Source organism: Urocampus carinirostris, chromosome 1 (genome assembly GCF_059441175.1).
Source record: "Urocampus carinirostris isolate Australia breed hairy pipefish chromosome 1, RoL_Ucar_1.0, whole genome shotgun sequence".
Taxonomy (NCBI): domain Eukaryota; kingdom Metazoa; phylum Chordata; class Actinopteri; order Syngnathiformes; family Syngnathidae; genus Urocampus; species Urocampus carinirostris.
Window position 1 is genome coordinate 22,813,239 of NC_142349.1, and position 21,690 is coordinate 22,834,928.

At 38.6% G+C, this 21,690-nt stretch overlaps 1 protein-coding gene across 1 annotated transcript in view; it reads left to right on the top strand.

The window, feature by feature from the left end:
• plekhh3 (pleckstrin homology, MyTH4 and FERM domain containing H3) overlaps positions 1–21,690 on the top strand; it is a 57,590-nt gene that overhangs the window by 8,604 nt on the left and 27,296 nt on the right. The window contains exons 2-3 of the mRNA XM_088330530.1: positions 780–838; positions 16,418–16,512. Coding sequence (XP_088186656.1) covers positions 780–838; positions 16,418–16,512 — 154 coding nt within the window. The remainder of the gene's footprint in view (positions 1–779; positions 839–16,417; positions 16,513–21,690) is intronic.

A 21,690-nucleotide genomic window follows, 5' to 3' on the forward strand; every position in this document is an offset into this window, starting at 1 on the left:
AAGCAGTGGACTGTTTTTGCAGGGCAAAGGGCTATACTTAGACTAGTTTGCCCAGTAGTAAAGTGTTTTGTGTGAGTTTGTGTGTATGAGTGGGCCTCTTGCTTACCTGGATACTGTTTTAGGTAAACCAGCAACCTTGAGTTGTGGGATACCCGCATGATTTCCAAACTAAAGTTCAGGCAGCAGTTCAGGCATACAAAACCAGGCCACAGACTCAAAAGGATTGTTGCCCTGCCCACAGGGAAACGGGTCCAGTTTGAGAAGATGTTTTGTGGGATTTTCCAAGGTCATCTTGGGAATGCTGGGGCCTAAACAGTGTGGAAAAAAAAATATGCTTACCAGAGTGGTGTTGAAACAACAAACAAAAACAAAGACCAAAAATGGGTATACAGTTATTTACATATATATGTTCTTTATGGGAACACTTCAGTAATTATTCTACTTGGCTGCCATTGTGATTCTGAAATGGTAGGTGTAAAACTGTGCTTATTGGTTATAGATTCAAGTTATTTTCAGGTAAGCAAGCTTTCCAAAGAGATGACCAATTTTATTTGTCAATTTTTGGGGTTTTCTTGGTGTGGAAATGTGCAGCTGTCACATAAACCGTGCCTCTATTCCTTCACTGCCCATGTTCCCCACATCATTGAGGCTTCTTTGCTTTGGCCAGTTTGCTGGACTTGCAAGTGAAAGCCAAGCGTTCCAGGAACACGTTTTTGTAAAACTGCACCGTGCGGGATCCATGACGGCGACCATTGATCTTTTCCTTCCTCTGTTTGCAGGCCCCGGCTGATGTGATTCATGTTTCTCAGCCAACTCGTACAGTAAATGGGACAAACGGGTAAGATCAGAATTAATCAATCTTACACTCAAGTTCTACCTTTTGACAGGGGAATATCCCTTCAGGTTAGGCTGTTGGCTGTAATCCAAATAAAAAGTGTGGAATTTTAACCACTAATTAATTTATTAAGCGAAGATAAAACTTTCTCTTTCACGTGGCAGACAGGATATACTCTGTTTTAGTTTAAGAACAAACTCTGAGATGTGTTCAAGTCTTACTTGCTTGAAGTGGGGGATGCCAAACCTTTTGCAAATATTTAGATTTACTGGGCTAAGTTAAATATTACCAAAACATAACCATATGTTTGGTGAAATAGTAGTTTTTTAACAATTAACTGCAAAATAAGATCTTTACTCAAATTAACTAAATGTTCCTGAACACACGACTAGCACGCATCCACGCTGTGCATTTTGGGATACGCACAAACGTTAACAGCTTCACAAAACTGCAGGCAGCCACCAGTTCAACCAAATAAGTCCTACATCGAATGAGAAATAAAATACAGTCAAAAAAGTGAATGTATTACCAAGCTGCGACACATGAAGTGATGGATAAGATGGCCGATTGTCCAATCTGCGCAACAGTTAAAGCTTCAGTACTTCAGTAATTTAAATGATGATGGATACAATTCGCCTATCGACACGTTATATATACGAAATATTTTGTTAGATAAAGTTGTAATCCTTATTCAAAGTAAGTTCTTAAAAAATAAATGTAAATGTATTTTACAAAAATCATACATTTTTTCTGTAACTGTTGGAATACAATTATATTTTCTTTGGGTCATGATTATGCAATTCCGTTACATGTATTCTATTCCTCCCCAACCCTGGAGATGTGTGATATTTCTTATTTTCAACTTTTAAACAGATGCCAGAGGCAGGAGGTGACGTAGCAGCTGCTCCAGAAAGCAGTTTTAATATTGCTGGTTTCATTTTCAAATTACTTCTGCTTACTTTTCCTTCCAATGCAGCATCCGTCTTTAGCTTTGTAGAAGCAGAAAAAGGAAAGGCTTTGAAAGCAGTGAAAATATAGCTGGTTTCATTTTCAAATTACTTCTTTTTTTCCTTCCAATGTAGTACATGTCATTAGCTATGCAGAAGAAAGGGCTTTTTGGCTAATTTTATCCATAGAAAAAAGTGAATGCTGCCTAAAGTCATGAAATGAGTGGTCGCTTTTTTTTGCCTGTGTGTGTGTGTCATTGGTGAGAGCTTCGCAAACGCAGTGTACTGGATTTTGGAACTGTTCCTCTGGCACACTATGGTACAGTGCTGCTTAAGCTGAAACTACGCGTTTCACCTGTCATAGGTGTAACTTCCAAAAGTTTAAATTTTAGATGGTAAACCTGTTAAATAGCACTTACTTGTACTCTTTTGTACATTGTTTCATCTCAGTTCACAAAATGACCATTGCATGGTCGAGCAGATTGGTTATGAGTTGTTATCGCTTCTGTTTTTATTAGCTGTTTTCAATGTCTCACATATAACTACTCACATGATGTATCCTTTCCAATTCTGACTGTGGAACCAGTCCATGATTTAGGATTAGTGGGTGCTCTGGCTCACCAGAGTCCCAAGAAAAGTCAAATAACATTCCAAAACTGGATAAATGCAAATGTTTGTAAAACCCTTATAAGAATGCAAGTTTGGTAGGGTGGGTATCATTCAGGGTATCAGTGTTGGGCTGTGATCTCTGACAGTGATGTGACCTAGCTCCATTTCTGGTATCTTGCCCTTATCATACAGCGCCGACCACAACACTCCTGCCCCTTATTCCCAACCACCCACACTCCCCCAGAGGCAATCTCTACTGTACATCCGCAGATTCAAAAGACGATGAGTCACGAACTTAATTTGTGGGGACTATAACACATCATTTGCAATGGAGGAAGACTGTCTAACTGGCTTGCTGAATGTGTGTACAGTTTGAATGTGTGTGTTTGTTACTTTCAAAATATGGAGACGACAGCCACAGGCACACGTCATCATTAACTTTTGAGAGCATTGGGTCAAAACATGGGCTTGCTGTAATCTCTGGCGTTTTGAGATGAGATTGAAGAGAACTCACTCATTACTTGGCAAGTGACAGAACACACCCAGTCTTTGTCTGCACGGAGTCATGCCAAACTGATAAGTAACCACGACGTGACACGTGCATTTTATGCAGCCTCACGCCGCATGCAACAAAGTTACTATTTACTTTGGAGTCATAAGTGGGTCACATTTTGTAAAATAAGTATCCAATGTTTGACCCAAACCCCACAAGTGAGTCATTTAGTTTTATTGTATTCCAAATGTCAATCAAAATTATTTTTGAGAAATCCTTTGCTGATCTTTCTTTGTTGATTTTTTTTTTTTAAATAAAATGTTTAAAAAGTTGTTTTGAGCTTTTGCATAAGTGTTGTGGTGTATAGAGTTGCATACTTACACAACATGCTTTTTCTACAGAAAAAAAATATTAGATGTGAGCATGTCGTACGTTATATCATAAAAGTGAATAAACCCCTCACATTTCGGCAGATATTTCATTATAACGTTTAATAGAACATCACTGAAGAAACATCGCTTTGACACAGTGAAAATAAGTACTGTACATAAACAAAGGGCGTGGCTTAGATGAGTTTTGGTTGCTTTGGGTATGTAGCAGCGAAGCCGTAGACAAACATCTCCGTGACTTCGAGACAAGGATTCCACTTAGTAAAAGAAATACTAATTTTTTGTACCACGACTAGATGCACTAAATATTGCACACTGTCCCTTTAACTATGTCCAGCTTTTCTCGAAAGGTCGGTCTTGGAGATGGCTTGACAGTTTATCTGCGACCAAATCAATTTTGTTTTCTCTTTCAGCCTTTGTGGGTTGACAACACGCTATTAAATCAACACAATATACTCTATTTGCTTGTGCAGCGGGTTAATGGCTGGCTGTTGGCGCAATTGTCTTGGTGAATTATATCCCCTCAGCTGTGTAAAAACTGTAAAGTTTCTCCAGGCCTTCATTTAGGGGTCACATGAACCAATTAGAAATTTGATTGGCTAAAGCAACAGTGAAATCACAGCTATGCTGCGCAACGCCTACACGTAACATATTAAAGGCGTCAAGGCAGATTCCTGAGCCTAGCAACAAGTAATCCTAACATGTGATTGATTAAATGCTTGAATATGAAAATACAGGTCTGGAAGCAACAGAAGCAATGAAAGAAAGCTGACGGACTATTTGGAATTGATTTAACTTTTTTGACTTTATTTAGACACAACACTCAAAAAGCCAGCATCAAATTTTAATTAGCAACTATCGATGGACAAAATATAATTACAGGGTTTGTACGGGTGCTTGAAATCGGGGAAAATGCTTGAATTTTATTGTTTTCGAGGTCTGCTACATGATACACTTTAACAGTAAATGTATATTAGTGCAAGGAATATGTATCAATTATAGACAATTATTAATGGCCTAATAGGGTAGCGTTTTCCAGTGGTAAATTGTAACGGGAAGAACTTCACGCTACTGATAATGTCAGCTACATATTTCAGTCAACTTTACACCTATATAGAGAGGGATTTGTCTCAAAATATTTACACACGTATTGTTAAGATCCACAGATATATTTGCGATTTACTCAAGATCTAAAAATCATGTCTTAATAATTGCACACGCAATATTAAAATCACATATGTAAATCTCAGATATATATATATATATATATATATATATATATATATATATATATATATATTTGTGGCTCTGCAAAATACACGATTCACACTGGATTTTTTGTTTTGATGGTACTAAAAAACATGGAAAATTTGCTTTAAAAGTGCTTGAATTTGGCAATGAAAAAGGTGTACAAACCCTGAATTAACATCACGATTCAGATAATTTTTGGCCTGCAGAGAAAGCCTGGCAGTCCCTCACGGCCCACCACTTCTGAATTTTTTTTCCCAGAGGCTTAATGCTTACCCATGAGCACCGCCAAACAGTTTTCTAATAGTTTTTAAAAATGAAACAAGAATAATCTAATTTTACGTTTTGGCACTCTGTGACAAAGCTTCTGAAAACGTATGTATATGTTACGCCAGTGAATGAGTTGATCAGAAAGTCTCAGTTGAACTTGTCCCTTATTCTGTCTTCATTGAAAAGTAATTATATCTGAAGTACATTTCAATATAAAAAAGTTTACACTTTTCCATTGCTCTCAACGTTTGACCTTCAAAAAGTTGCCAGCCTGCAATTTCTGAAAGAGGCCAGTGTGTATCATATTTGTTTGTGCGTGTGACCGAGGGTGTGTGCATTGGAAGAGTGTGACAGACCCCTGCTTATTGCCTGTCTGAGTGTCTGTCAGCCTATCTTTCAGATATTTGACTGTCCCCAAAAGTTTACATGTTTCGCCCTTATAGAATGCGTGGCCTCAAGACTCAAATGAAATGCCTCTTTGCTTTGTAACAGCATATTTTGCACAGGTTTTATGCAGACGAACACGCGCTCACGCAAAACTCTTTCTCTTTCTCGCACACTCAGACTTCTTGTCACACTGCCTTGCCCTTCTCAAAACATGACTTTTTTTCTTTCCTCCCCCACCTCTTCTCCCCTGGGTTAAGTCCTGTGATTTCTTGGCTGCGGTCTTGGATAAACAGTGTATTTTTAGCAGTAAGGTCATGTAGGCCCAGTCTTAATCACCACATTCCCATTTTTTCCCACCAGCCTTGGACTGCAGCCTGCCCCCCGGACCACTGGGGCCTGAAAAGACACAAGCGGTCTTTTGCGTAGACAATATGTATTTTTTCCAGTGAGTTTATTTAAAAAAAAAATCTCTGATAGTGAGTTTTCCATTTCTTCGATTATCTATGTTAGTTCACCATCGTACACATAAAAGCTTTGTGTCTTTGTGACTTTCCCAGCATACCAGTGCTACAACAACTGGTCTAAAAAGTCTGCACACGCTTGTTTGAAACTTTTTTTGTGACATGAAACCTTTTCTTTATTACTATGTGGCATTTGAACTCCTAGAATTTGTTTGCAATAATTTGAGTCACTTTTATTTTGTGGCAAATATGTGCTGATTCTTATTTAAAGCTGTTGTATGGAACAATTTGGCTCAAAATATTGTTAAAATAGCTTTTTTATTTGACCATTCATGACTCAGATATGTTCTAATGAATAAATGTATAAAAATAAAAATAATGAATAAAGTATCTATCTATCTTTCTAATCAGGCGATCAACACCTTAGCTTGTTCGCAAAGTCAATTCTCTAGAACAGGGTAGGGGACCTTTTTCACTCAAAATATTATTTTTTTGAAAGCCACATCATATATCTTAAGATAAAATTCAACAATCTTCAGCACATTTTATTTCTCTCTGAGACAGTTGATGATTTAATAAAATCTATGCATTAATAATTAGCCAGAGCCAGTGTACCATCAACAAATATACCACTTAAATGTCGTCTCTCCCACAGGTACTTAAGATCGTGAATAAATAATTTTTTCTACATTCGAACATTCCGGCCCTCGGCCTGTAGCTTAACTTTTTATTTGTCCCTTTCATTCTTTTGACTGTAGCACCACTCTAACATATCCAGTCTGAAAATTGAGGTCATCCAGGCCCGAGAGCAAGGGCGTCGTTTTCTTTTTTCCCAGTTCCAGAGTTAATTAGCATCTGAGTGTTTTAATTAAGTCTTGCCTTAAAATCAATTACTGATGGCTGCAGCAGACAGTCACATGCCGATCAGCTCATCGTATCAACCCGTGTTTGTCTTTGAGTGTCTACCTTTTAATGGTATTTTGTTTGTTAACATAATGAAACAAAGAGAGAAGCTAATATGTGCATTTATTGTTTGAAGTGGAGATTTTCTGTTTTTAAAACACGTTCTTTGTAGAAGAGTATACATTTGTTGTGCTTTTCCCAAGCGTATATAGATGATGTGCGACTTACAGTGCATCCGGAAAGTATTCACAGCGCTTCACTTTTTCCACATTTTGTTATGTTACAGCCTCATTCCAAATTGTATTAATTTAATCTCTTATCTCAAAATTCTACACAAAATACTCCATTATGACAATGTAAAAAAGTTTTTTTTTTACTTTTTTTTAATTTATTAAAAATAGAAAACTAAGAAATCACATTTATATAAGTATTCACAGCCTTTGCCATGAAGATCAAAATTGAGCTCAGGTACATCTTTTTTCCACTGATCATCCTTGAGATCTTTCTACAGGTTAATTGGAGTCCACCTGCAGTAAATTCAGTTGATTGGACATGATTTGGAAAGGCACACACCTGTCTATATAAGGTCCCACAGTTGAGTGCGCATGTCGTAGCACAAACACCAAGCATGAAGTCAAAAGAACTGTCCGTAGACCTGCGAGACAGGATTGTCTTGAGGCACAAATCTAGGGAAGGATACAGAAAAAAATCTGCTGCTTTGAAGGTCCCAATGAGCACAGTGGCCTCCTTAATTCATAAATGGAAGACATTTGGAACCACCAGGACTCTTCCTAGAGCTGGCCAGCCTTCTAAACTGAGCGATCGGGGAAGAAGGGCCTTAGTCAGGGAGGTGTCCAAGAACCCGATGGTCACTCTGTCAGAGCTCCAGCGTTCCTCTGTGGAGAGAGGAGAGCCTTCCAGAAGGACAACCATCTCTGCAGCAATCCACCAATCAGGCCTGTATGGTAGAGTGGCCAGACGAAAGCCACTCCTTAGTAAAAGGAACATGGAAGCCCGTCTGGAATTTGCCAAAAAGCACCTGAATGACTCTCAGACCATGAGAAACAAAATTCTCTGGTCTGATGAGACAAAGATTGAACTCTTTGGTGTGAATGCCAGGTGCCATGTTTGGAGGAAACCAGGCACCGCTCATCACCAGGCCAATACCGTCTCTACAGTGAAGCATGGTGGTGGCAGCATCATGCTGTGGGAATGTTTTTCAGCAGCAGGAACCGGCAGACTAGTCAGGATAGAAAGAAAAATGAATGCAGCAATATATAGAGATATCGTGGATGAAAACCTGCTCCAGAGCGCTCTTGACCTCAGGCTGGGGCAAAGGTTCATTTTTCAGCAGGACAACGACCCAAAGGACACAGCCAAGATCACAAAAGATTGGCTTCAGAACCATTCCGTGAATGTCCTGGAGTGTCCCAGCCAGAGTCCAGACTTGAATCCGATCGAACATCTCTGGAGAGATCTGAAAATGGCTGTGCACAAACGTCTCCCATCCAACCTGATTGAGCTTGAGACTTATTGCAAAGAAGAATGGGCAAAACTGCCTAAAGATAGGTGTGCTAAACTTGTGGGATCATATTCAAAAAGACTTGAGGCTGTCAAAGGTGGATCAACAAAGTATTTAGCAAAGGCTGTGAATACTTATGTAAATGTGATTTCTTAGTTTTCTATTTTTAATAAATTCAAAAAAAGTAAAAAAAAAAAAACTTTTTCACATTGTCATAAATGGAGTATGTTGTGTAGAATTTTGAGATAAGATATTAAATTAATACAATTTGGAATGAGGCTGTAACATAACAAAATGTGGAAAAAGTGAAGCGCTGTGAATACTTTCCGGATGCACTGTATAAATGCTAACTGGCCACAGCATTACACTTTCGCAGCCATGTCAATTCAAACACTGTCCTAGAGGTACTCATTTCACCGATTTTAGGTTGATTTTCTTTCTTTCGGCTTAATTTTTGCATTACTTCTCATTACTGTTGTGAGTAAGTGGTTAAGATTTAGTAAGTGCTTGTGTTGTTGTTGATTGATGAAAAGCGTGCCATTTCTCTTTCCTTCCTCTTCCTCTTTTCATGCATCGCAAAGCCTGGATGCTGGGCTCCTTTTTAGATGGTGTGCAATTGTTTGGTGGAAACATTTGTTGGCCTGAAGAGGGATGGCCGCTACCAGGCTGTACTTCCCCAAAACACAACCCAGGAAAATGGTGCCCCTAAGACCTTAGTGGTTAAAGGATGATACCAATACTGATTGTTAATGGTCCTGGAGGCTGATAACCAATATTCAGTTGCAGGAACGTGAAACATGTTGACAATGAATTGCAAAAAAATACTAACTCAACAATTTAAAAATTTTGAATATCAGAAAATAATGTATTTATTAACCCGAAAAGCAATTTACCCTGTTATTTTCTTTTACATTTATGAAAAAACAATCAAACAAAAAAACGTACCCGCTATATATTGTAATAATTATTGCTTATCAAGTGGAGTTTATTTTTAAATTTTCTTTTTTTAACCAGTTAAAACAGAAATCTGAAACAAAACAAGTAAAAAAAAAAAACGTATTTTCTGTATCTTTAAAGTGTCACTTTAAAGGGACTATTTGACCACTCATTGTCACTGTATAGTGTGGTGAAACTAAAAATGAATGCTACAAGGCAAAAGGAAGAATACAAACTACGGAGACTCAAAGGGACCAATCCGCACCATTTGTTTTATTTTTGTGCCCAGTGTTTCACAAGGTTTTTAGGTTTTGTGGTAGCATTAGCAGCAAAATGTTGAACAATAAAGTCAGCTCCTTCTGGGTCACCAGTTAGCAACCCAAAATGATAATCAGCCCGCCCGATAATCGGTCAACCTCTATTACTGCATACAATATACTGTATATATAAGGCATATATATAGTTTTAGAAAAAGTTGGGAATATTTTCATCATATTTATCCCACTACAGAAACCATATAATGTTCCATTGACAAACATTTTTGAAAAAAGCACCACGGAGCGCCAAAGAGCCACATTCAGCTCCAAAGCCGCTTGTTGCTGACCACTGCTCTCTGTGTTACTCACGTTGTATTTAAAAAAAAAAAATAATTAAAAAAAAATGAAGGTTTACTTGATATTCCAAGTATTTTTGCTAGAAGCAAGATTGGGCCCAAAAAATCCGACCTGGCCTCGGGGTATTCAACCCACGGCCCAGCTAGAGGCAGAAAAATTAACTTGATTTGAGGATCCAAGCCCGAAGCAAACCCAAATTTTCATGTTGTATTTGGGAAGAAGAGGGGTGCTTGCTGTGTTTCTGGTCTTTCAACGCTCTGAATGTCCATAGCAGAATGGAACTGTACTTTGTTGAACATTTTTCCACTGAAAAAGCAACCATGTTTTATGGAGTATTGCTTGAAAGATTGTATTTCTTTCTTTCACTTTGCGTGTACGAACAGCGGTATCTCATGTCTGCAGTTTTCCTTGGCTGGAAATGTATGATTTGCCAGCTTCATGGAATGCTGGACCAAAATGTTTGTTTGATTTAAGAGGAGTGTCACTAAACTTTACAGAAGTACAAAGACCTTCTCGAGAAGTATACCAATCTTTTTCGCGTCTTCTTTCATGTAAAAGCACTGTGAAGCTCTGTTCTTATCTCGTCAGCATCAATAAGTCTTAATATGGTATTAAAGAAGCTGTCCCTCTCTATACATAACAACTGCCCTACTTTGTGAAAACCACTTCCAGTCAATGATGCCAACTCAGTACTTGCCTTTTCTATTTAAGCTTTTTTATGTACAGCAAAGAATCTCTTAAAGTAGCTGGAGAGTTTAGTCAGTCTGCCTCACCCTCATGAGCCGTTACAAAATAAACACAGAAATGCAGGGACGACTCTTAGCCCCATTAATAACATTAGGTAGAATGTTAAGGGGCAGAATAGTTCCATACAGTGACAGTGATTTAAAGGTACATAAAAACCCAGCCCAACCAAGATAAAGTCTCCATGCCGGAGTGTTTATTTGCAGAGTCTTGGATTATTATGTTCTATATCTGCTGCGGGTCTGCGTTAAGCGAGAGGAAAAAAAATAGCGCAACAGCAATATAATACAAGAGAGCTGCATTAGCCATTAGGAATTTAAAGAACCCACATGTCTAAAAACACTTATTTAGTTCTTGCTCTAAGCACCTCAGGGATTTCAATGCAGCAGCGGTACCAGCAGGAAAAGCATGCATGGTTTATTTTTAATGGCAGTCCATCTCGGTAATAATATTCTTGAGTTGAAAACGCAAACTTGGCTCTGGTGTCGCAGTTTTCGAGTAAAATGTGGCAAGGTTCCACGCCCGCTAAGTCAGGATGATTCTATTGTTCTAGGTCACACAGGACCTGAAAACAACACCACCTGGAAAAAATAAAATGAAACTCTCAGTCCAAACCACATTTTGACCCTTTTTAGAAGTGGACTGACCTTCATAGACATTCTTGCCTGGTATTACTATTCATTTGTCTGGTATTGCTTAAATTCCCTTAGCGTTTTAATAGTTTTGTACTTTTAGAAGGAATATGCACTAAATAAGATTAAAATGGCAGAAGTCCATCCCGGGATTCTTCAATTCTCTGCTATTTTTAGTAATCATATGGCTTTCATTATGATGAGATTTTGGATTGATTTAGTTATTTCCTTGTAATAACTCCTGAACACAGTCATATGTTAATGATTAGATCCGACAGACCGCCAAGCCACGCCCACCATAGTTACGGTATCCATGTATCACACATGGAGCAAATAGGGTGGCCGAAACACCAGCAAACGACTCTTTAGTCATTCTTCCTGATAGCATAGCTGTATCATTGTTTCCATATTATGCAAACTTATCTCAAAAGTCCATAGAAACCAGTCTCAATTATTATAAACAGTTCTATTCCCGGCATCAAGGTGTACAAAGGCGCTAATAACCTTGTAAGACAGGATCCAAAATGATGGCGATCTATAAAGAAGTCAGAAGACCCCGCACTGACTACACATGAAAATAGTTTTGGATTTGTGAGGGATAATGGTATATAGAGTGTATATGATCATTTAAAAGTTTTACTTTAATTACGAAATGCCACCTTTGCTTGTATTTGTTGTTGTCATTTGCTAACGAACGGGCAGTGACAATACTCAAGTAAAGTGAAAATTAAAACGGCCGCAGTAACTCACACATTTCTCTCACTGACAACTAACTGTCCCAACGGCAGCGTAATAAAAATAAAACACTTACTTTAGAAGAAATAACTTTGTTTCGGTTCCCAATGCGCGTTGTGCTGATCGTGAAGCTGCTAGCATGCCATGCTTGTCTGTGATTCAAAAGGGGCTTCGTGTGCTCTCGGATTTTTTAATTGTACGTCTTTATATTGGAAATCAGCGTAGCATTGCACCGTCATAAAAGCCCCTAAGGATCAAATTTACCTCGAGATGACGTCATCACTGACTGAGAGTATAAGACTGTTAAATAATAAAATAACAAGTATAGATCTACAAAGAAAATACAGAACACATAATTGCAGTTAAAATAATGGTCTTTATTGCCATTATATAAAAGTACAATGAAATTGGAGGGCTTCTCCTTTCAGTGCTAGAAATTTAGAGTGTGGCCTGGCTAGCTGCACGGTAGCATCAGGCTCCTCGGATTTAGCCAGATTTCTTCAAAGATTCAAATACAACTGTCCGCAACTGTTTCCCATGAGTTGTAGCTCCAGTTCACCTGTTTTATAGATAATGGATCTGGCTTTGGCGAGATACAGGCCCAGCAGGGGTAGCTTAAGAGAGTTATTGGTTTAGCCATAGCTGTAGGCTGGACCTGCAGCCTAGCTATTAGCTTCTATCAGTTGCTTCCCAAAACCAAAAACAATCCACAGAGCTTGCGCTGATGATGAGGATTTCTGTCTTTTCCTTGGTCCTATTTAATTGATGAATTTATTTTCAATGTAACAAACCGCTAAAAGCTAGCTGTAGTCGTGCCTTTGCAGTTGGTTTGTGGGGTTGACTCATTGACGTGTTTGACTGACAGCAAACACTAGCCTATCACAGTTGCGCACAAAAACGGTCACGCCCACCGAACACAAAGCCCTTTATACCTATCCCCGTGATAGCTTTTGCTCTGTGCTGTGTCAGAACACAATGCCAATACGTTTATATCAATGACAACAAAGAAAATTGTAATTTACAATCTTTTAAGCAATGACCCTGCGATAGCCTAACTGAAGCGTGAAGTAGCGAAGGATCTCTCTATACTATTTATCAAAATCTGGTTTATTTATTCACTTGTTCCAGTATCAAACTTGTTTTCCGTAGCTTAAAGCTTTGGTTAGCATCACAACTTATCGTAAAAGGAAAACGGACCCGTGGTCTTCCTCACTTCAATGCTCCACAGGCACAGTCCATTTTTTGTGCGCATCAAATGAAAAATGGCAATCAGTTGTTTAAGAAAGACATATTGTACATCTTGGGAGCTAATCATCCTCTTCTGGCTCCCTGACGGGTGACGTGGAGCTTTTAGATGTGCACAGCTGTCCAGCAGCTACATCCACAAATCTATCCCTAGCCCCCCAGGCTTCCATTTAGTACCGCCCGCTGCTGCCCCCGCATTCCCTCATGGGCCACTTCCTGTGGAGGGCAGGAAGCCATTTGACATGGGGATTAGGATAGCACAGAGATAAGTGCTAGCTAGCCAAGTTACGTGCATTTGTTGCTTTGTCTGTTTGTCTGCTTTTGATTCACCCTCTCACGGTCATAAATCAGTAAGGACACACCATACTACCCAGCTAGGGTGCTTGGTTTTATAGCTTTTTACACATAAAAAAACAAGGTCAAGGTCAAAATAACATGAAACAATACAATCAAAAAAACACGTGGTTTTGGGCGGGAACATATTTTTTTCTTGATAAATAAAAAATTACTAAAGAATATTTTAATAATCGACAAGTCACCGGCTATTGAAAGGATTAGTTCATTAATGAATCGGATAATTTTAAAATGTAACTTTTTTCTTAAATTCAGCATGAAGTTTATTTAGAAGAATAGAATAGAATTTACCTTTATTGTCATTCTTTGTAACCATGCACACAGAACGAAATGTCGATACACCTGACCCGTACAGTTAAACTGTAGCAAGCCAATGCAGCCGCAGCCAAACAGGGCGCCGCCATTTTAGACCCAACTGCTGTGTTGGGTGTCATTAGGTGACCAAACCCCCAATTCCAACCCTTAATGCCGAGCGCTAAGCAGGGAGGCAATGAGTACTGATGTTGTAAGTCTTAGGTATGACTCGGCCGAGGCTTGAACCAGCGACCTCCCAGCCTCGGAGCGGGCGCCCTACCATCTAGGCTACCGAGCTGGTTAAATTTACTTATGTGGCTTTTGATAATGAACACGAGAAAATGAATACAATGAAAATTACACAATGCATAAAGTACTCTGGGCATGTACAAAAATTTAATATAAGAAAAACAAATCGACAATGTGGCCAGTCAGTAGAGAAATAAATTCTTAAATAAATCTCTGTCCATTCTTTAGGGACAGGCAAATGAATAATAGATTAAATCAAGAGGACATTCTTATTCCTGTTAAGCAAGAAGATGCATATTAATAGCAGTAGAAAAGTAAATAAAATAAATGGGATATCCATTTTGTGAAGTAAATTCAGTGGTCAACGATAAACTCATTAACTAAAGTACTTAACAATTCTCAACTGTTTAAAATCTAATGGTCTTAACAACTGGTGCTTGTTCTTAAGACTGCATGCATTCGATTTAAAATATGTTTACCAAGTCAAGTCAGACGCTGTTTCGTTTAAATGTTTGTGCAGCACCAATCTACCACCATGATATGCAAGGTCTGTTTGCAAAATTTGCAAGTAGTCTTTTTATTGTCCATATTCAAACTAAAATGCTCCCGAACATGAGTTTTGGTACTGGTAGTTGATGTTGACGCTGTCGTATCTGTATGTTACTGCTCCAGAAACGCTATTGGCTATTGCGCTTGCGCCACTCTCAACAAAAGATAATATTCATGTAGAGATCCCGCTCTCTTTTGGAAAACTGCATCTGGCAACAATAGTTGACAATGAAATTCAATGTCGACTATTTATATTATCGATTTTTGTCAACAACGTGAACTAATAGTTGCAGCCCTACCAACCATAACTCAAAATTGAATCCAGTTAATTCCAAAAAGACTGTCAAATACTTTTTGTGATTTTTTTTTTTAAAATTTTGATTTATGTATTTGTTTTTTTATTTCCAAACTTTTTTGCACGGTTAAAACATTTTCACAAGCAAATTAATACATTGTCTTGACCACAATTTCAGTAAAACTTTATTCAAAATGTATTTTAGAATTCGAACATTTTCCAGCTTTTAAATCTACAAATGTCCCAATGCACAATAATATTGCAATTGAAAATTTGACATCAATAACCTATTCAATGGCAAACGTTTCAAATCCGAAGAGACAATTATTGCAATTTCATCTCAATTTCGAAGGCCTACAGAATATTTAGTTATGTAGGACTTATCAAAAGAAAGCTTGAACTTTTATCTTTCATTAGAGAAGAATATGTTCCCTGCTTTTAACACTGTTTGTTAAACAACAATTGAACATTGCTAAGTTTGTTTGAAATACTCTTTTCCAAAAAAAATTCTGAGAAAAACGGATTTTTGTGAAAGAATGCATTTCAAGTAGAACTGTTTTTTTTTTCCATTTGTAATCCAAACAATGCTTTCCTTAACTCGAGGGCACTTTGCTTTCAAAATAAGATTTTATTGCAAGAACACTGAACTGGTGCATGAACTATTCATTAACTTTGCAAGAACTTTTCAGCGCCCGATGTTTCACATAACTTTGGTCACCGTGGCGTTCCCTCGGACATGCAGGAAACCTCATCCTTCTCCGACCAGACAATGGGACTTCATCATTATTTAATGGAATTAGCTTGGTTGAGGAGCTTACTATTTGTCCATATCTCGCGACTCTCACCACAATGCATCACTACTTCTACTTGCCACATGGGATCTCTTACACACACTCATTTGCCAGAAATAGGAAGCAACACTAAAAGGTTGGGCTTCGTCAATATCTGGACAAAGATCTAATCAAAGCCACTCCTGCCATTTAATTGTGATTCATCATACTGAAACCATTCCCAGAAACTTGACACTAAATGATGAGATGCGCCAAACCCTTTATAATAGTTACAAAAATGTACAAGAAAAAAGCATTTTTATTGAAAAAAGCATTTAGGAATAATTCTTCAGAAAACTTATTTATACATTATGGCATTGCATGGGTTAAAATAAAACGACCTAACGATCATAAAAAATATATTCTCACTCATCACATAATGCTTGGTTTCACCACCCAATAGCACTTTAAATTTTCCACAATTATTAATGTCAATTGCACAGTACATTGGAAAAAATGGAAAGGAACATGCAAATTGAACACAAAAAAAACACTACTAGTGGAAAGGTGATGCTGAGTCAACAGACTCCCCTGTCCACCCACCGACAGACATTTGATGGTTAGTGCCTCAGCTCCTGATGGCTATGACCTCTTGAACTTCCAAACGACATACGGACTGGAAGGCTGGCTAGCTGGCAGGAGGGCTCAACTTTGGCCTGTCACATTTATTTTCAGTTGCTCTCTCCCACTACCCAGTCTGAGGTGATAAAGGCAGGCCAAGCTTGTCAGCGGTGGACAAGCTGGCTAACGCTTATGGATACTGCGTATATATGGAACTTTCCCTCCTTCAAAAAGGACTGGCAGGCAGACAGTTGGGACTGCCCACTGTATGTGATTGGTCACAAGTATTTATTTACCTCCTCCTATTTTTCACAGAGTTGCTGTGTCAGAAGCTGCTGATGAGATGAAGAGCCTTATGCTGGACAAGAACACGATGGCCCCTGAGGAAGAACCTGAAATTCTGGTCAAAGGTTAGTCAGACTCGTAAAATAAACACTGTTGCTGGCACTCGCCTCTTACTGCTCAGATACTGCCAAGTCAGCTAGTTTGTTTCTGCTTCGAGAAATGGCCCTGGCCAATTTCAAGCAACAATAGGTTCAGACTCCAGAAGCATTTTCAGTTTTTTTAATTGTACAGGATTGACTAAATTGAAAATACAGCATTCTTTAGACCCCAGCTCCAGTGGCCCACAATTAAATTAAATATGAGACGCGTCTTTTTGGTTATGTAGCTGCTTGGTCATTTGACTATTTTGTATAAGGTTAGCCACACACAAGTCACACTTTCTTCATGGGTTTATTGTTGCTGCTATGTATACCTTGGAAAGACAATATGTTTATTTTTATGTTTATTTTTTTACGTTTTTTTTTTTATGATTCAAATCATTATATATTCACATTGGGTAGATTCTGGGCTTTTTTTTTCAATTTCCCCCATTATCATAAGGCACTCCAGACCTACCTATAGGCTGTCTGAGATGCTACAGTGGTGCACATTTGACTTATACTCCAAGGCGACTCATGTGTTTTTTCCCCCCTACAAACTAAGTTTGACATTTTTTGCCGGTATGGCATAAAGGCCACAGTGGCTTATAGTTCATAAAGTACAGAAGTTGTCTAAATATTCAGTGATTTGTGTAGTTGGGATTTAGTTAACCTGTAGTTGAGTTACCCTGTTGACTATTTTAGCTTCTTCTGTGGTTAGAATGTTAAGTTTAGCTAGCTATTTAAGTATTTAGTTAGTTGAGCACTTAATGAACATCTAAGGTAAACAGCAAAGTATTTTTACTTGAATAGTAGTTAACTATTCTAATAGCGGTACACTGGTCATAATGAATGAAAAGCTATTTTTTAGTAAGTTGTGAAAATAGCAGATTGTTGTCAAAATTAAATTAGGTTTCCTACGTAACATGACTAAACATTTATTTTTTTCGTGAATGTTTGTACTATTCCAGTTAATATTGTAAAAACTAATGCTTATCAAACAAGCCAAATTACAACCAATTAATTGAATAAGCTTTGTGTGGATGCCAGTCTGAAAAGTTTCAGGTCATGTCAAGTCATGTTTATCTGTATATCCCTTAATCGCAAAAAGTCTCAAAGGGCTGCACAGACCACAGATTATTATTACACCATCCCCTGATCTAAAACCTACTTGAGGGCAAGGAAAAACTCAATAACCTCAACATAAGGAAAATGAAGAAACCTTGTGAAGGGACCGCACCTGAGGTAATCCCCCTTCCAATGATGACCAGGCTGCAATGGATGTTGCAATAACAAATAATACACAGCTATTGTCAACATGAAATATAGGATATTCATATGGTATAGAATAGAAGTGTGTTTTAAGCCTAGAGTTAAACAGTTCCACTGATGCAGATCAAATCTCAGGAGGAAGAGCATTCCACAGCACCGGGGCCCGAATAGAAAAAGCTGTAGAACCTGTGGATGTCCTCTTGGTTCTTGGGATCGCTAGTAGACCAGCATTTTCAAAACGAAGGCTTCAGGCCGGAACATAGGGGGGAATTAAATCTGAAAGCTATGAGGGAGCAAGTCCATGCATGATTTTGTATAATTCCAACAGAAACTTAAAATCACATCTTAAGCTAACAGGGAGCCAATGCAGGTTAGCTAAAATCGGGGTAATGTGATCAAACTTTCTTGTCTTAGTTAAAAGCCTCGCTGCAGCATTTTGTACCAGCTGAAGGCTCTTGATTTTGGACTTCGGGAGACCGGAGAGTAGTGCATAAAAGTAATCGAGACGGGCGGTAACAAAAGCATGAATAATAATCTCCGCATCCGACTGCGACAGCATAGGGCGAATTTTAGCAATGTTGCGATGATGGAAAAAAGCTGTTCTAGTAATATTCTTATCGTGTGTTTGAAAGGACAAATCGGGGTCAAATATGAGGTCTACATTTTTGACTGAGTCACTCTGGGTGATATTACATTTGTCAAAAAAGCAGTTTTTGAGAACAAGTCATGGCATTTAGAAGGACCAATAACTAGCATTTCGGTCTTTTATGAGTTAAGGCGCAAGAAGTTGAGTTACATCCATTCTTTTATCTCAGTGAGGCAGACCTCCAAATTTCCACAGTTTAGCGTGGCAGATTCCTCCATCGGAAGATATAGTCGAGTGTCATCTGTGTAGCAATGGAAACTGATATTATACTTGCAAATACTATCACCTAATGGAAGAATGTAAATGCTGAAAAGAAGGGGCCCAAGTACTGAACCCTGCGGAACACCACAGATAACACTAAAGGGCTCAGATGTAATTTCCCCATATTTAACACAGTACGTCCTATCCGAGAGGTAGGATCTGAACTATAAGAGGACGGTCCCTGAGATTTATCTAAGACGTATTTTTGAGTATGCAGATATGTACACCAAACGTGTAAAACTCATTTTCACAAAGGGCCACATGACCATTATGGCTGTCCTCAAAGGGCCTGATGCAACTTATAAATGTAACTAATTGGAATTGTAACTAATTGAGATGTATCCAAATAGATGTAGATCTTGGTTTAATAAGCACGATCGCATGGTCCTGCTGAGCTGTCACCCAGCAGTCAGGTCGTGCATCTGCAAGCCACGTGTGCTTCGCAGCTGAATGCGTGGGCCCACTGTCAACATGGTCACCGAGCCGACGTCACAAGACGGCCAACTCGCATTGTGTCTTCCAGGAATGAGCTCATTGGGTATTTATACTCATTTATTTTTATTTTCCAAGGCAGCACTTGGATAACTTGCATCCGGTTAAATGCAATTTTGGCTATCACATTTTTTCTTTGTGACAGTTGCCATGCATTAAAGTGTAAATGAACTGCGACTCTCAACATGCTAACCTCAGATAAAATTGCATGTCAATGTGTCCAACTCATGTCCTACCGGCCAAATGTGACCCACCACATCATTTTACGTGGCCCGCCAAAGCTTAGGACGTCCTAGCATCTAAAAATGTATGGGTCAAAAGAGTCCTTTGCATTTCCCACAATGCCTGTTGACTGGGACATATGCGTTGTGGTGGCTCAGTGCCACAACATGCCAGTATTTCCATTTTGATGCCAATGAGAGGAATTGAGAAATTAATGATCCTAAAAAGGTCCAAGAAGATTTTGTTATACCTTTATATACAAGTTTACGGCAATTTGTTTCTGGAACATGCTTGTATCTAGAATCGCTTGTATCTCGAGCTAATAATCCCTTTATGGAAAGACTGAAAAATAATTACATTTGTTCCCGGACTCATAAAAGCATCCAAATGAACCCTTATTCAGTATAAAACACGTTTTCCTGATGACTAAAAACACTTTCAAATTGTATTTGAACACCGAAATACAGTAACAGGATAAATAGGATGATAACAATATGACTTTAAAGCCCTGGTCTCTTGCGGTAATGTCTGGAAATTCTTACATCTTGGATTTTCTGTTGTATGTTGGGCAACATTTTTGCTCAAAAGATCTCTAATTTCTTGTTGCCCGAGTAGCTCGTATGTAGATGTATCGCTGTATTTAGTTCATAAGATATTGTACATGTGTGGTGATTTTATTTTCGGTTCAACTCTGTGACTCGAATAATCAGTAAATTTAGATTTAGTTTACTCAAAGGAGTAGTTACATTTATTTTACATTCCAATTCCAGTTGGTTACATATATAAGTTGCATCAGGCCCTTTGAGGACAGGCATTATGGTCATGCGGCCCTTTGTGAAAATGAGTTGGACAATTTTGGTGTACATATCTGTATACTCACAAATACATCTTAGAAAAATACCCACCCCAGGGCCTTGTTTCAGGTCACGACCAATCACATGCTTTCTAAAGCAGTCATGATCAGTTGTTACCTGAGGCTTGAGCTATTATGGCTTTTCCAGTGGAAAACCAGCAGCAAAAAATGCCCCCATTCACACAAGTCAATTTTACTGCCGAAATCAAAATGAAAAAAGGGTATGACGGGAAAAAGACAGAGCTCATTATTATATTATTATTATAATCATGTACCTAGAATTATTATAATAAGTCATCTTATGTGTTGTGAATCACATATTTCTCACACAGGAGACAAGGAGGAAATAATGAACACTCATATAGTAGATGTAGGATTATATATTTTTTTATCACACGATTTTATCAAACGTAATCACACACCAATTTGTATTAACCAATTTCAATAAATTGATATATGTATTTTTGTTGTTGTTGTTCGACTGATGGGAAGGAATGGACTGCAGGGGTCTCTAACATTTTTCAAGATGAGAGCAACTTGTAAACATCCGGTTTGATAAGCATTTCTAAAAATAACAATTTATGTTATCACCATGTTGTTACTATATACTACCAGTTCCCTTTACTTCCAGGTTAATTATTAAAAGTAGAAGTAAATGGACTCAATTAGCCACTGAAATTCCTTTTCTACTAGAAAATAACAATGACAATAAAATAAATAACAATGACCCAGCACTGGTGACCTAATTTTTGAACAGGTCCGCAGGCACCTCAGCTGCGCTTTGGGAGCACCACGTTGGAAACCCAAGGCGTAAAACATCTCATCTCATTAGCTGCACCGCTTATCCTCAGTAGGGTCGCGGGGGTGCTGGAGCCCATCCAAGCAATCATCGGGCAGTGGGCAGGCGACACCCTGAACTGGTTGCCAGCCAATCGCAGGGCACACGGGGACAGACAACTCACTCGCTCATTCACACCTAGGGACAATTTGGACCGGCCAATCCACCTGAAATGCGTGTCTTTGGACTGTGGGAGGAAACCGAAGTGCCCGGAGGAAACCCACGCAAGCACGGGGAGAACATACAAACTCCGCACAAGAAGTCTGGAGCTGGATTTGAACCCACGCAGGAGGTTCCCAAGACATGAAATGTGCCGCACACGCGCTAACCACTGCGCCATGTTAAAAATACAAAGCATGTTAAAAATAAATGATTTGAGTTCACTTTCGCTTCAAGTCTCATTGTGGCTAATTTGTTTTCAAAAACCAATCATTTTGTAAAATATAAATATCCAACATCCAAGAGTGCTGCTCAATATATGGCTATGAGTTCAAATGTATGTACAGAGAAATATTGTTTGCCCACCTTCTGCTGAAATGGATGGGGGGCAGAGATTTGGGTGCTGGGTTTAAAGGTCACAAA